The 16,519-nt window shown below is 42.9% G+C and overlaps 1 protein-coding gene across 1 annotated transcript in view; it reads left to right on the top strand.

Annotated features, from left to right (window-relative positions):
• Positions 1–506: 506 nt before the first annotated feature.
• The window catches only part of LOC306790402 (synaptic vesicle glycoprotein 2B-like), a gene marked incomplete at its 3' end in the record, with an annotated part of 34,021 nt that continues 18,008 nt past the window's right edge, over positions 507–16,519 (top strand). The window contains exons 1-3 of the mRNA XM_079286641.1: positions 507–611; positions 11,802–12,454; positions 13,228–13,454. Of these exons, the coding sequence (XP_079142767.1) occupies positions 12,219–12,454; positions 13,228–13,454 (463 nt within the window). The 5' untranslated portion in view covers positions 507–611; positions 11,802–12,218. The remainder of the gene's footprint in view (positions 612–11,801; positions 12,455–13,227; positions 13,455–16,519) is intronic.

The raw sequence follows: 16,519 nt of genomic DNA, 5'->3' as shown, positions 1-16,519 counted from the left end.
AATGGCATTGCTGTAGTATCCCAAAAGAGAAGAGAAGAGAGAGACACAGTACATGCACATCTAATGGAGCTGAAACATGCAGACAGGGGGTCATCATTACAGTATCTGTGCAAAGATGCAGGACTTTTCCATCATTGTAGAAAAAGCACCTCATCACCAATCTCTGCTCTCCAAGCCATCGCATCTGTCACTCCCCTACTGCACCTCCCACTCCATCTATCCACCCTCCCTTCCTGCGCCCTTCCAGCCATCCATCCCCCTCCCACCGGCCGCCCATATGTCTCTTTTATTACAAGGCCCCCCCCTACCCCGACCCCTTCTCCCCTGACCAGTCAGACAGATGGCATGTTCTTGCATGTACTGCAGCACAGAAGCGGACCGTACCATTGTGCATGTGGTGGGTGAGTGGCAGCAAGGGAGGAGTGCTGCAGAGAGGGAGGGGGGGAGAGAGAGAGGCTGGCACTGTCCTTTCCTGTCCTAATCCCTCAGCCCAGTCTGTTGTGATGATGCTCGTTACAGATACAGTAGAAACTTCACACCAGAATATTAAGAACGATGTTTTGAGCCTTCTGGACGCCATCGATTGGATGTAAACAGTTGGATCTGTTCTGGTAAGAGAAGTGATTTTCAATGCAGTTTAAGTTGTTTGTCTCGTATTTGATTTTTGGGGAATGAATTGATTCTCAACCCAAAAAGTACCTTTTAAGATGTCGGAGCACGGGCAGATATTTAAAATTGTTATTTTGATGTTGTTCTATGGTTTTAATAAGTGTAATTCTCAGATAAAATGCAGCATTAACATGTGGAAGTGATTTATCTGAGCAGAGCAGATAATCTAACGTTTGAGCATCATCAGATCAGACAACAGAACTTTAGCTCCGATGAAGATGACCAGCTGTGTGTACAGTACACAGCTGGTGCTGTCTGTAATGCAGAGAGAACAGAGAGTGAGAAGAAGAAGCATTGTGAGGAGTTTAGAGTCCTGAACAAGGATCAACGTGAATGGAGACAGACTTCTATTATAACAAGCAGGAAGCACCAAAGCTTCTATTTAGCAGGGATTGCTTACCAACAGCATTATGTAATCAATGCACACACACACACACACACACACACACACACACACACACACACACACACACACACACACACACACACACATCTCTCGTTACATTCTTTCTCTTGCAATATGTACTCCATTTAATAGCATCTCTACAATGGGTTAAGGACCTCTATTATGTCCCTGTTGACTCAGTTGCTCTGTAACATGGCCTTGACCTAAAGGTGAACTATAGCAGATGAAGAAGCTGGGCTGGTCTCTGGGGCTTCCATAACTGATCTATGACAAAGCATCTTGTAAAGTGATAGTCACCCAAAGTGTACATCTGTCCGTGTGGCAGACATGCCCCACGCACCCTCTTACCTTAAGTCTATCTCAAAAAGGAAATCATTTCCTTCAGAGGTCAATTTGTGATTGTTTTCCTTCAAAATGAGTCGCAATCAGTAGTGGCTGGTGGAACATGTTCGAGGTAGGGCCAACAAATCAATCTCAGCAAACATCCCACAATGATTTAATGCAAAAACATTGAGGTATACAACACGCATTACTACTGTGCAGTTAAATATTTAACCTTTATTCCAACACCAAAAAAAGCAGTAAATAACACTTTGATAAACACGTCAGGACATCTTATTTTAGTCTCCCTCACAGGGAATTCAGTATAATATATATATACCGTGCATTGTATACCTGGGCCTTCAGTGCTGTCCTGCAGCTGAACCATCTCCTAAAAACCTCATGTGAGCCACAGCTACGGTTATTATTTGTTTCTATTAGCGTAACAATACACGTATTCGCATTAACCCGTTCAGTACGAGGCTTACGAACCGAACAATACATTTGAATAATACTAGTGCACGACACTAACAACATGAGAACAAAGTGAAATGCTGCTATATTTAAAATCATTTTGACAAAACAGAGCAGTCAACTTACCTCCATGTCACAGTAACCTCCCGTCCGTGTTGAGATGATGCAGATACCGAGAGACAAGTCAAACCGACCACTAGAAACTCCCGGCACATTCAGCAGCGTATGCCCCGCCACTACACCCAACTCAGCTTTTCGTTTCAAAACCAAAGCTTTTCGTTTTGAAACCAAAGCTTTTTTTTTTCAACCAAAGATTTAATTTTTTTAACGAAAAATTCTAGTTTCATAAGCAAAACTAACGAATAAATTATTCTCAGTTTATATATTTTCACTTACAAACTTGATTTTTGATTGCAGTGCGAGAAATTTTCTTTTAAAACATTTTTTTGTTTGCGTAATAAAGACACAAATATACCTTCATAATTTTCAGCTTAACCACTGACTGTGAGAGCGTTTCAGGAAGGGAAGGAACCCAATTTCAGTTATTGCTTGGCTTGATGCCTTTATATTAAATCACTTGTGACAAATATAAGCAGTTCTTATCGGATCAAGAATGGCATTTAAACATTTTCTCTGACTCAGAATAAATTGTCCTTTGACTCTGTCTCCATTTGTTGACCCACCTGGGCTGAAGGGACACCCTCTTGTTCTGAGGCTGAGAAATAAAGTGAGAATTTGACTCTGAACTCAGTCGACTCATTGAGTGTATTCGTTGTTATGGCGGCGGCTTCACTCTTTTGACCTGTCAGAGTACCTGGTCGAGCTCTCTGCTGGCTCGGTCACAGTCACAGTAATGCAGGACAGACCTGCACCTGCATTTCAATGCAAGACAAGTAGGCCTTCAACTCACTGAAGTGAATGCAGGCACGTTCTGTGTGCCGGCAAAGAAGTCTTTCCTTTTCAACAGGAAACTGGAGGATTTGTGGTAGATAAGAAAAAAGCAATGGCATGTTCCTTAAATCCAGCTGATAGTTCATATTTGATGATGCTGCTTTGCCAGAGTGCAGCTTCCTTCTGCTGCCTTTTGATACAGTTGACTGCACTGTACCTTAGTGTGTAAGTGTGTGTGAGGGCTCTTCCTGCTGTGGAACGTGATGCATTATTCATTTTGTCTAAATGATGGGCTGACTCACATTCATCATGGGTCTGAGCATGGTTGTTGCTCACACAGTCACAGTTGGCCCCATCAGCTTCTTTCCAAAATCAATATGTTGGAAAGGTCGTCATGAAAACAGACTTCATGCCAAATAAGAGGTAGAAGCATCTCTCCTCCCATTTCCTCTCAGTTCAGTTGTGCATTATGACAAATAAAGAACTATAACATCAGCTTGTTTCATAATGAACTCTGTGTATTGCGTCATATTATTTAAATTCTCAGGTTAATTATGAGTAAAAAGGCTAATGCTAGGTAACAGCAGATATCTTTAGCTCATTATCCAACACTGCTGACAAATAGCCGGTTCAATGACTACATGAGCCAAGAGACCACGGCAGCAGGTGTGTCTCCGCATGTGCATCACTTTGAAATGTTTCCCCTGGAAACAGTTTCCGTTGTCATGTGACTTCATTGTTTTCTCTATTTGCTGCAATGTGTTTCTGACTTGGAGATGTCTTCTCATGCTCCTGTATTGTGTCTGTTCTTCATGTACAGTGTGTTGAGCTCTCAGGGCCACCGGACTGATAATCTATGTCGGCTACACAGTCGCTGTTCAGCTGCTCTCAATAATTATTTTGAATGAAAAGACGTAACAGTTGGTTTAACCTCAGCAAACAAGCTTCACAGCAGTTACTCCCAACAGATGATAGTGAACTGTAGACAGCGTAACGAGCACAGAGCAGGCGTCTGTTGTTCTGGTCTAGCTTTGTTTGTGACGCTAATTATGTCGAAGCACATTCAGGAGTCAACAGGAGATGAGATCAAGACGAGACTTGTACACTTTTGGAGCAGATTATTTGACAGAAAACATCTATTTGCACTTGTCCATCCTTTCTTTTCTGGCCTTCTCTCACTGTGTGTGTGTTAAAATGAGAAACGCAAACCGGAAAACAGGTGAAAGTCACGCTAAAGCTGTGAATTTTCATTTGATGGTCTGCAATCCCCCATTTCTTTGCCTTTTCATAGATTTGGGATTTTTGAACAAGGGAAAACAACGTGGATGGTAAATATAATAGAGAGATGTTGGAATGTATGATTGGGGAGAAAGAAGCAAAAAAGTTGGACATGATCCCGGTGTCCAACAACACTGTGTCGCGCCGCATCGATGCTTTGTCCGAAGACATCCTGGCTACATTAGTCGCTCATTAATTGTAAATTAAATGTGATAATCTGCCTCTGAGCCTGTGCGTGTGCTCGCATCCGTATTGCTCTTTAAAAGTGACGCCTTGTGTCACTGAAAGTTATTGGAACTTTGTTGCAGTGTTTCAGGGCGTTTTCACACCTTCAGTTCGTTTGCTTTGTTCTGATTCAGGGATTAATATGATACAATGTTGCAGTTTCCCCTTTGTTCGGTTTGTGTTCACACTGCAACATTTAACAGCGGACTAAATATTGTAACCAAACGGCACGCGCGGGCAAACTGTTCTCTCATTGGTCCGATTTTATTTTTAGGCTCTGTTGCTTTTTTAATTTTTATTATGCGCGAACCCGGTCGGGATGTAGAAGGGGGTGCGCGGCCTAAAAAGTTTGGGAACCGCTGATCTACACCAAGCAAAACGCAAAAAATGTCATAATATCTTCCATATCTTTCAATTTGAACTCTTACTACTCCGACTAAGCCTCTGATGGCTACTTTAAGTTTAATTTCACGATAGTCACGTGCTCGCCCAGTGACCAATCACAGCGCACGCTGCACCTCACTGCAGAGCTGCACCTGGAAACTGAGCTGCACGTTAATGCTGACGTACTTGTAGGCCAGCTAGAATAAATTATACAAATTATCAATATTTGTGTTTTTGAACTATGGAATGTACCCAGTAATGTGTGTAAAATATGATATCTGCGCAAAATATATGCTTTTCCTGCTCGTCCTCTCTGCCTGTCTGCATGTCTCAGCAGCTGGGGCCATGGAGAAATGGCCCACAGGAGGCGGGTCTATGAAGCAGTTTAGCCAATTACTGATTAAAGATATAAATGAGAGACATACAATATAGCCAATCAGCGCCCTCAAATAGATTCAGCTAGGGGCCAAAGTCGTTTGGCCCCTAGCTGCGTGTCCTCGTCAGGATAAGTCTCTACAGGCGAGCGCGAGCACTACTCCTCCAAGACCCGTTTGAGAGGAGAACTTTGAGGATAAACTGCAGGTTAAAGAGCTGATATCAGATCAGCCTGACCTCACAATCAGACAGCAGACTCGCGGAAAGGGAAGCAGTACATGCAAAGCTTCTGTACTAGCTGTACACCAGACAGGTTTGGCTAGCTGGATGACGTCATGCTAATAACTTATTTAGCTTTTTTAAACAACGGGGACGGATCCAGCACGGACAGTGAGCGATGAGGAGGTAAGGAAACATGAGAACACCAGGGTAGGGAGTGAGGGATGAGGAGGTAAGGAAACATGAGAACACCAGGACACACATGGAGAACTCTGTCAAGCTACATATTAGACAAAGTGAACATCTTTTCTTCCACATAGTTGTCCTCAGTCTCATCTGCTTAACTTGGTCATGGAGGCATCAACATGTAATAGAGATGTTAAATTAACAGTGAAAACTCATCATAGCTTAATTTAACATCAGTATTCATAATTACACTTCATGTTTACTTCTCCTGATCTTTACCTCCTATAACAAGGTCCATAGGGGCATCTCAATAAATAAACATGTTATATTATACTATATTTTATATATATACTGTATATATATATATGTGTGTGTGTGTGTTATATATCATACAGAATATTATTATATGATATATATATTATTATATTATACTGAGACTAAAATAAGATGTGCTGACGTGTTTATCAAAGTGTTATTTACTGGTTTTTTTCGTGTTGGAATAAATGTTAAATATTTAACTGCAAAGTAGTAATGCGTGTTTGATACCTTAATATTTTTGCATTAAATCATTCTGGGATGTTTGCTGATGATAGGATGGCCCTACCTAGAACATGTTCCATCAGCCGCCACAGCCTGTGGGACAGCCAAACTCGGTCAGTCCACATTTAAATTTCCTGCTGGCCAGCTATCAGTAAAAAAACAACCTTGTCACCATTCAGCTGTTAATATGCTGAGTCATATCAGACCATCTCTTTTCCTCTCTATCTCATTCTGGGTTTCTTTCCTTCTCATTCATGTTGTTTCACGCTTTTGATTTAATGTATTCTCACCTACGATTGACATTACCATCTCATTAACACATCATTGAGTAGGCTGGGGAAACTAACAAACCATTGGTTGGTTTAAATAATAATAATGCATTTTATTTGGAACGCACTTTTCATTAAAAAAATCTCAGAGTGCCACAGAGCCAGTACATAGTAAAAACATAGTAAAAACATAGTTAAAACATAATAAATGAAGTAGTAAGCATAAAAAAACAGTGAATGAACAGAAACACTAAATAAATAACTGACAGTGATTTAGGTCAGAAACACTTTCCTGAATAGAAAGGTTTTTAGGCCAGTTTTAAAAGAGACCAGTGTCTGTGTTGCCCTTAGGTGGTCAGGGAGACTGGTCCATATCGTGGAGCTGCCGAGCCAAAGGCCTGGTCGCCCATGGTGCGGAGCTTGATATTGGGGACCCGGAGGAGCGAGCTGTTTGATGATCTGAGGGTGCGGGTGGAGATTTGGGGTGTGATGAGGTCTTGTAGGTAGGGAGGTGCTTGTCCATTTATGCATTTATGTGTGAGTAGTAGGACTTTGTAGTCAATCCGGAATGAGACAGGGAGCCAGTGTAGGGAGTGCAGAATGGGTGTTATGTGCTCATACCTCCGGACTCTCATCAGGATCCTGGCAGCGCTGTTTTGGATGTATTGCAGCTTCTGGATGTTCTTGGCAGTGATCCCAGTGAATAGTGAGTTGCAGTAGTCCAGTCTTGAGGAGATAAAGGCGTGGACGAGCTTCTCTGCATCTGACAGGGTTAAAGTGGGGCGGAGTTTGGAGATGTTTTTGAGATGATAAAACAAGGTTTTGCACAGGTGTTTTATATGGTCATTAAAGGTCAGGTGTGGGTCAAACCTAACTCCCAGATTGGTGACTGTGGAGGAGAGGGGGATGACCTGACCGTCGAAGGTGAGATGAGTTATGGAGGATGACTGAACTGGTGCGGAGTGCCAACAAGAAGGGCTTCGGTTTAACTGGAGAAAGTTGTTGCTCATCCACGCCTTTATCTCCCCAAGACAGGAGGTGAGACATGACATGGCTGCAGAGGGGCTTGGGGCAGCTTTGATGTAGAGCTGTGTATCGTTGGCATAACAGTGGAAAGACATCCTATGTCTGCCGATGACACGACCGAGGGGGAGCATGCAAGTAATGAAGAGGATGGGGCCGAGGACCGACCCTTGCGGAACACCACAGGAGATAGGGAGCGGTCTGGACTTGCATCTTCCCAGTGACACATATTCAGTTCTGCCTGAAAGGTAGGACTGAAACCACTTGAGTGCAGAGTCTGATAGTCCAATGGTGGTGTGGAGGCGCTCTAGGAGGATAATGTGATCCACTGTGTCAAATGCAGCAGTCAGGTCCAGGAGGATGAGGAGTATGGGCGATCCTGCATCGGCGCTGTCATCAGCAGGTCGTTCGTCACCCTGAGCAAAGCTGTTTCAGTGCTGGGGGCTGAACGAAATCCTGACTGAAATGTTTCAAACAAGTGGTTGTGTTTGAGGTGGTCCTGAAGTTGAGAAGCAACTACCTTCTCTAACACTTTGGACAGGAAGGCGAGGTTGGAGATAGGCCTGTAGTTGGCTAGAACCTCCGGGTCCAGGGTGGGCTTCTTGAGAGGGGCACGGATGACAGCAACCTTGAGAGCAGGTGGGACACAGCCAGACTGAAGGGAAAGGTTAACAGCTTTGGTGATCAAAGGACTGAGAGTGGGGATATGTGATTTGAGCAGAGCAGTAGGAATGGGGTCCAGGGTACAGGTACAGGATTTCATTGTTCTGAGGATTTCTTTAACATGGCTCTCCTGAACCTCAGCGAGATGTAGAGGAGACAGCACACTCGCAGATAAGGTGTTGGTGTCAGAGATGGAGAGCTGGACATCAGAGAGTGAATGTTGTTGACCTTGGATCTGAAAAAGTCAATGAAGCTGTTGCATTGCTCCTCTGTAGCCTCAGTTGAAGAGGATGGTTGTGGCTTCAGGAGATGGTTTATGGTTGAAAAAAGCTGTTGAGAGTTGCCAGGGTTTTTATTGATTAAGATGGAATATCTTGCTGTATAAGTATCACAGCAGAGTTAACTAAAGTACAACAGAGGGGATTGACAAAGCAACAGTTGAATAAAGCAATGGAACATAAACTGAATTGTGTAGAACAAAGTTGAGCAGTAAATCCAGCCAAACCACTAATGGTGTACTGCTGTTAGCCTAATGGAGTAATGGTTTCCCTTCATCCAGAGCATCAGAGGCAGAGGAAACCACAAAAAACAGACAAGACAAACAGGGCACTTCTTTTTGTCTCACAGGTATCTGTTTTCGTAGCCATAATGACCGATAAACAAAAAGTGGAATACCCTCACGTTTCAATGTACATGATTGAATTAAGTGGATGCAGGTATATTGGACTGGTACTGCAACTATGGCCAGCTACCAAACCCAGTGGCGGCTGGTGGAAAATGTTCTAGGTAGGGCCATCCTATCAATTTCAGCTAACATCCCAGTATGATTGAATGCAAAAAAAATGTAAGTATCAAACACGCATTATTACTTGGCAGTTAAATATGTATTCCAACACAAAAACAATCAGTAAATAACACTTATATAATATAATATAACATGTTTATTTATTGCGATGCCCCTATGCCCTTGTTATAGGAGGTAAAGATCAGGAGAAGTAAACATGAAGTGTAATTCTGAATACTGACGTTAAATTAAGCTATGATGAGTTTTCACTGTTAATTTAACATCTCTATTACATGTTGATGCCTCCATGACCAAGTTAAGCAGATGAGACTGAGGACAACTATGTAGAAGAAAAGATGTTCAATTTGCCTAATATGTAGCTTGACAGAGTTCTCATGTGTGTCCTGGTGTTCTCATGTTTCCTTACCTCCTCATCCCTCACTCCCTACCCTGGTGTTCTCATGTTTCCTTACCTCCTCATCCCTCACTCCCGTAACTGTCCGTGCTGGATCCGTCCCCGTTGTTTTAAAAAGCGAAATAAATGATTAGCATGACGTCATCCAGCTAGCCAAACCTGTCTGGTGTACAGCTAGTGAAGCTTCACATGTACTGCTTCCCTTTCCCGCGAGTCTGCTGTCTGATTGTGAGGTCAGGCTGATCTGATATCAGCTCTTTAGCTGCAGAATCTCCGCCAAAGTTCTCCTCTCAAACGGGTCTTGGAGGAGTGCTCGCGCTGGCGCGGGCGCCTGTAGAGACTTCTCCTGACGAGAACACGCAGCGAGGGGGGCCTGATCGTTCTGGCCCCAAGCTGAATCTATTTGAGGGCGCTGATTGGCTAAATTGTATGTCACTCATTTATATCTTGAATCAGCAATTGGCTAAACTGCTTCATAGACCCGCCTCTTTTGGGCCAAAACGATCAGGCCCCCCAAGCTGCGCGTTCTCAGAGTGTCGTGCACACAGACAGAGACCACGAGCAGGCGAGCACACAGGCGAAGAGGACGAGCAGGAAAAGCATATATTTTGCGCAGATATCATATTTTACACACATTACTGGGTACATTCCATAGTTCAAAAACACAAATATTGACAATTTGTATAATTTATGATTATTATAATTCTTTTTTTTTCTTTTCTTTTTTGTGTGGCTCATGGTGGGGCCATGCCCCATGGCCCTCTATTGACCAGCCGCCACTGACCAAACCTCAGCAGTGTCTCACAGAGTCTAAGTAATCAAATACTACACTTCACAACTTGTAGTCTTTCTGGAGTCAAAGCCTCTGCTGTTGCCATCATACATCTCATTGGATAAGTGCATGATTTAGTGCATTTGTGGCCAAATGTGAACACATACATGTCAAATGTGACACACTTGATTTTAATGTTATCCTAAGTTCTGTATGCTGCCAGTTTAACTATCAGCAACCAATGGTATTACCTACCTTTTGTGGCTGTGTTACCAGGTACTGACAGGGCTAATGCTTCTTCTGTGTACATGCACCGAACATTTCTTGCCGTTATTTCTCTGCACTTTCAGCCGGGCCATTGCTGGATCCGAGCAAAAGCTGTATCATTTTCATCTGCATGAAGTTCAAAAATGTAGTTTTAATTCTATATATACGGGAACACGTGCAGGTTGAATGCTGTGAATCTATTGTGCATCAGCAGTTGGAGTTGAAGCAGGCTTCAATAATCATTGAGCTAAAGGCCGCCCGGACTGCAGAGAACATGTTTCTACACAGGAGGCACAAAGCACATATATACAGCACTCAAAATGCCCCAAACAGCAGATGGTGTCCATCTTAAAATGCTGCTGAAATCCCTGCAGCACATCATTTCAAAAGCAAATGAAAACTATGGAGCCATAGCCAGGAGGCACGTACTGTAGCTTAACTTAGCATTAAGAGTGGAAGCAGGGTGAACATCTGGCTGTGTAAAGTTCCAAACACCTCTAAAGCTCACTAATTACCAGAGTTGTGTCTCATTTGTTTTATCCAGAAACAAAACAGTTCGTGGTTTTACAGGGCGGTTATGTGTTGTGACTGGTTAATGGTGAATAACAAACCGGAACACTGCATAACTCGCTTATCTTTAAGTGTTCATTAGTGTTAGTTCAAGGTTTGGGTATATTTTAACAGCTAGTCTGCAGAGACTAAGCTAATCACTAATCGCCTCCTGGCCCAGCTCGGTACTTCATGCGGAGGCATGAGACTAATATTGATCTCGTCATCGTATTCTCAGCAAGGAAGCAAATAAGCACATTTCAATCAGGAGAGACTTCTTTTGTAATTTAACAATGATTTATTATACATGCGTCAAATAAGAAAAGTGCAAAGTCTTTGGCGATTGGACTCCATCCTGAAGTACTATCAGCGAGGGTAGGGATACTGAGGTCCAACAGGCCTAATCCCCCAAAGACATTTATTTTATCTGAATAAATAAATACCTTTCCTACTGCTGTAGTGAATTTCCTAAGAAAATCGAAAATTAGTCATGAGAGAAAATTTAAGGGTAGAACGTGAATGAGTTGATTCTGGTGAGGATAACCTCCAAATTCTAGTTAACCACGTTTTAGATAAAGGAATGTTACATGGGGTAAGAAATAGTGGAGAAATGGAGCAATTAATAGGCAGCGAGGAGCCAGAACTGTCCTGTGGAGCTAATTTAATATGGCGACTGGTTGCCGCATGGAGTCCTGGTGGCGCCGATGTTCTTCTAATCCATATCTATGAGACTAAAGACAGCTGAAACATTCAATCAGCTGAAACATTAAAGTCAGAAGTCAGAACCGTAAAATAACCGTAGGGATAGTGGACTCACAGGATCATCTTTATGAGGTCAATAACTAATTGATAATTCATAAAGGCCAGAAGAGCTATAACAGGAGTCCATATTTACTCCATGTTACTGTCTCCCCCCACACTGTTAGAACAAATACACATTTAACTACTTGTTTTAAGAGATTTACTTCGCTTGCCAGGTTGGCAAATTTCCCTATAACCATCTTTGTGAATGTAGAGAATATTGCAGGTGTCCACGTGTGTGCTACAATTTGCAATGAAGACACATTCATCTTGAGTTTTTCTGTTTTCAGGAATGAAAATTGAAGAATCGATTTGAAACCACCACAGAAACTAAGACCAGGAGCTGAGACGGACACACATTACTACACAGATTCATTCCATCTTCAGCTAATTTACGTTCAGAATATCTTCTCTTATCTAGTAAATATTAACTGAATGAGCTACACCGGCCAGCAAAGTGGATGAATTAGTGAACACCATTATTTACTATCAACTTTAAAAGCCAGTAAAAGGAACACAGTCACTGAGACCAATGACTAAATGTGAAGCATTTTTAGGCCAAATGACTCATCATGTTTAACTAAAGATCAAAATCAAGTTGATCTCAATCACTTATTTCTGAAATTTAATACCAGAGTAGACATCACTAATAAGCCAAAAACGGTCCAAACTTGCTGTGAAATTAGCTGTTGGCCTAGCAAGCCTAGATGGCGGACCCCTATCAGAACAACATCCACCACCAAGGAGGGGGGGACAGCTATGGGTCTTATGGAGAAGGTGGTGGCCATGATGGATATGGTTACCGGGAAGACTTCCCTCCCCAGGAAGAGGATGCAGCGAGCGACGTAACCGAAGGACATGATGAAGAGGATCAGACGTACGAGGGAGAATATCAAGGTATCCCGCATCCTGACGAGGAGAAGGCTGCACAAAGAGCTGCACGGTGAGCACGTTTGTTCTTCTTGTTCTTGTGTAAATGTACCAGAAAATGTGCAGCAGTTTAGCTGCAGATGTACCAATTCTAAGGAGGTTTTGAATATGTAGTGTATTCACTCTGGAAAAGTAAAAACTACATAAAGACAAAGAGACAGAGAGAGGAGGTTTACGACGCTGAGTTCTCACTCCGTAACTGTTCCAGTACCTACAGCAGAACCGTTAACGATATTGGGGTGTCTTACTAATTTGGAACCGATTCTCGTTTAGGACTGAGTTGATGAAAGAAGATGAAATGTTCTTTGTAAAAGTAAACAGATGACGGGGACATTCAAACAATTGTAATATCACTACAGGCTGCACCTGAACTCTTGCAGTGCTTTTACAGTACCTCACTGCTTGACTGACACACCTGCTGGATCCGGGCAAGCCAAGGTGCCCCATCTAAAGGTGCATCTAGTTTTTGGCAATGAAAAAATAAAGCCTGTTTGAAAACAGAGAGAGCATCTGGGAAAGCTCACGATGAGGTGAAGACATGCTGCTTGAACTAGAGAACCCGTCCTGGTCCAATGGTGAGAGGCTCAGTATGTGATTCTTCAGAGCAAACCCAACACAGTGATCTTCCTGTTAAGGGCTTGATCATTTGATCTGACTAACATCACCAGAAACCAACATCTTTCTACTAGACATTTAAAGGTGTAAAATGAATCTGATTAATAAACACAGACGCATGTTCTTGCCATCTGTATGACTTTTTACTTTCCATCTCTTTCTGTGTCCCAGGGCTAAAGCTCGATCAGCCGGCAGTGTAGTCTCTGAACTAGAAGAGTTATCTGAACAATACGAGGACATCATGGAGGACTGTGGCCATGGGAAGTTCCAGTGGACGCTGTTCATGGTGCTGGGCCTGGCTCTGATGGCTGATGGAGTGGAATGTTTTGTGGTCGCATTTGTTCTTCCATCTGCAGAGAAGGATCTGTGTCTCTCCAACGCAGAGAAAGGAATGTTGGGTAAGGGCTGATTACTGATTTACTGTTGATTACAGTGTTTTATATCCGGCACAGCCTTTTCTAGCCTTTATATGTTCACCGGTCCAGGAAACACACCGATCAATAACATGCATTTTACATCATGTGATGCTGCACAGCCAATTCTGATAAGCACCACAGCTCCAGTGAGATTTAGACAAACACAGGAGAGACGGGGAGAGAGAGCCAACAGTCGAAGAAGTACATGAGTCAGAGAAGTTATTCCACATGACGTTCTCCAAAAAGAGAAAAGTGGACAGTGAGACCAAAGAGACCAGAGACTTTCACCAAGAATGGACAGACTCTCATATGTTCATTCTTCCCACGGACAGTTTAAAACCAGTACGTCTCACGTGTTCAGTTTAAAACCAGTATGTCTCATATGTTCAAAGGCCGTGAAGATTATTAAAATCGGCAATGTGAAGCATCACTACGAGACAAAGCACAAATCTTTTTAACAAACGTACCCACTCACATCTGAAATGAAGTCACAGATAATAAATAATCTAACAGCTCAATATGATCAGAATCCTAACACATGAATTCACTGCAACAAAGATGTTAACAGAGAGTATAGAGCTGAAACAAGTGGTTTAATAACAACAGAGAAAGTCCATGCACACAAAGTTCTCTACATATAATATCGTGGCTTTTTTGGTTGACATCACTTCACAGCTGAATGAACTGAATTTAAAGCTCAGGGTGAATTCAGTTCAGTTTGTTTTTCTAAAATGAATTGCTTTCAATACATCTGCTAGGCTAATTCAATATATATGTAACTAAATCATAGCGCAAGTTAGAATTGTTTGTGATGTTCTGAACCTTTGCATGAGGAAATGGACCTCATTGGATAAATTACAACTTAGCACAGTTTAAGCTGCCAAATACAGGAAGGACAGCTGGTAATAAATCAGCGACTGTGTGAATGTGTTTATTAAATGAACAGATTTATAATATCACTGCTTCATCTACAGCATGGTTGATCTGACTATAACTACATGTGTATAGCGTTAAGTTTTGCTTTGATGTTATCTTAAAGAATAGAGGATACTTTATTCATCTATGACAATATGATATTATAATATGACAATATTTAAAAAATATCTTTCATAAATCAAAAAGAAAATGATCAGGTTTCCTTCCATAATCACCACAGCAAACATAAAAGTAACCGGAGCTACCACACATAAGTGAATATATGATATGAATGAATAATAATAATAATATTTGTTTGTATTTGCTCCCAAGTCTGTTTCACATCGTTGGGGTTTCAGATGAAACAATAAGACTAAAATATTGTCACACACACCATCAGAATACATCTGCAACACATGAATTCAACACACACGCACACACACACACACACACACACACACACACACACACACACACACACACACACACACACACACACACACACACAGTCTTGGGGAGTGAATGATTTCCTGAAGCTTCTCAGTAAACCCTCATGGCCCTGCAGTCTAATCAGCTAATGGGCTCTGAGGAGGCAGGAATGAGTCAGCGAGATGCGTTGGTGTTTTGTCTGAATATACTGCGTTTACATTTAGGAGGCTCCGCTTTGTGCAGTGTGTGAGGGAGTGTGAACATGTGTGTTTATATGGTAACGTTGAATGGTGTGTGTGCTATACCTCTGCAAGGTGTGCAGTATATATTGTCTTTTAGTTGAACAGGAGAAGGAAAAAGAAAATATGTGGAGTTGTTAGGAGAGCAGAGAGAGGGGAGGAAAGAAGAGGCCAGGGAACAAGTGGAAGGGAAAACAAGTATCAGACTAGTAGAGTGGAGAGAAGATATAAAGAAAACAAAAAAGAGGAGAGAAAAGGGAGACTGACTGTTGTGGAAGGAGATAAGAACCTCCACACATTCAGACTAATACTTCATGAATTATGAAGCCTCAGTCAGCTACATGCAAGCACAGAATGAAAAGTTAGTCTTTGTTCTCTGCCAACCCGTCAAATACTGACAGTTGGTCAGTGCCCCTCGCAGTCTGGAACTGATGCTCCTCACTTTCAACCAACTTAAATGTTAACACGCCCGCATCTCATTGCATTACATTACATTACAGTCATTTAGCAGACGCTTTTATCCAAAGCGACTTACAATAAGTGTATTCAAATCGGTTTTCGAGAGAACAACTAGTCACCAGAAGTCATAAGTGCATCTCCTTTCCTCAAACAAGCATCTAAGAGCATAAACCAGCGCCAACGTACAGTGCAGAAACAAATGATCGGCCGCAGGGACCTCTGAGCGACGGGGCGACCAGTCTCCCCGAGGCAGCAGAGTGAAGAGGTCGGGCGGGGGTGTAGGGCTTGACCGTGGCCTGGAGATAGGAAGGAGCTGTTCCTTTCACTGCCCTGTATGCTAGCACCAGAGTCTTACACTGGATGTGAGCTCTTACAGGGAGCCAGTGTAGAGAATGGATAAGGGAAGTTGTGTGGGAGAACTTGGGGCGATTGAACACCAGGCGAGCTGCAGCTTTCAGGACAAGCTCTAGAGGTCTGATGGCCGACGCCGGGGCTCCGGCAAGTAGTGAGTTGCAGTAGTCCAGGCGGGAGATGACAAGAGCCTGGATGATCACCTGCGCCATCTCCTCAGTGAGGAAGGGGTGAATCCTCCTGATGTTGTCGAGCAGGAATCTGCAAGAGCGTGTAACCGATGCAATGTTTGCTGAGAACGAGAGTTGGTCATCCAGGGTCACACCCAGGTTTCTCGCAGTTCGAGTTGGCGTCACCACGGTATCATCAATGGTGATGGACAGGTCTCGGTGTGGGCAACCCTTTCCCGGGAGGAACAGTAGCTCGGTTTTGTCCAGGTTGAGCTTGAGGTGGTGTGTCGTCATCCACTTCGAGATGTCAGCCAAGCATGCAGAAATGCGTGCCTCCACTTGAGTGTCCCTGGGGGGAAATGACAAGACCAGCTGGGTGTCATCGGCATAACAATGGTAAGAGAAGTCATGTGAGCGAACAACAGAACCCAGAGATGTAGTGTAGAGCGAGAAGAGAAGAGGGCCCAGGACTGAGCCTTGTGGA

Source organism: Melanostigma gelatinosum, assembly GCF_949748355.1.
Source record: "Melanostigma gelatinosum genome assembly, chromosome: 1".
In the NCBI taxonomy this organism is placed as follows: Eukaryota; Metazoa; Chordata; class Actinopteri; order Perciformes; family Zoarcidae; genus Melanostigma; species Melanostigma gelatinosum.
Note: the sequence above shows the minus strand (reverse complement) of the source record. Positions and strands in the feature narration are given on the sequence as shown.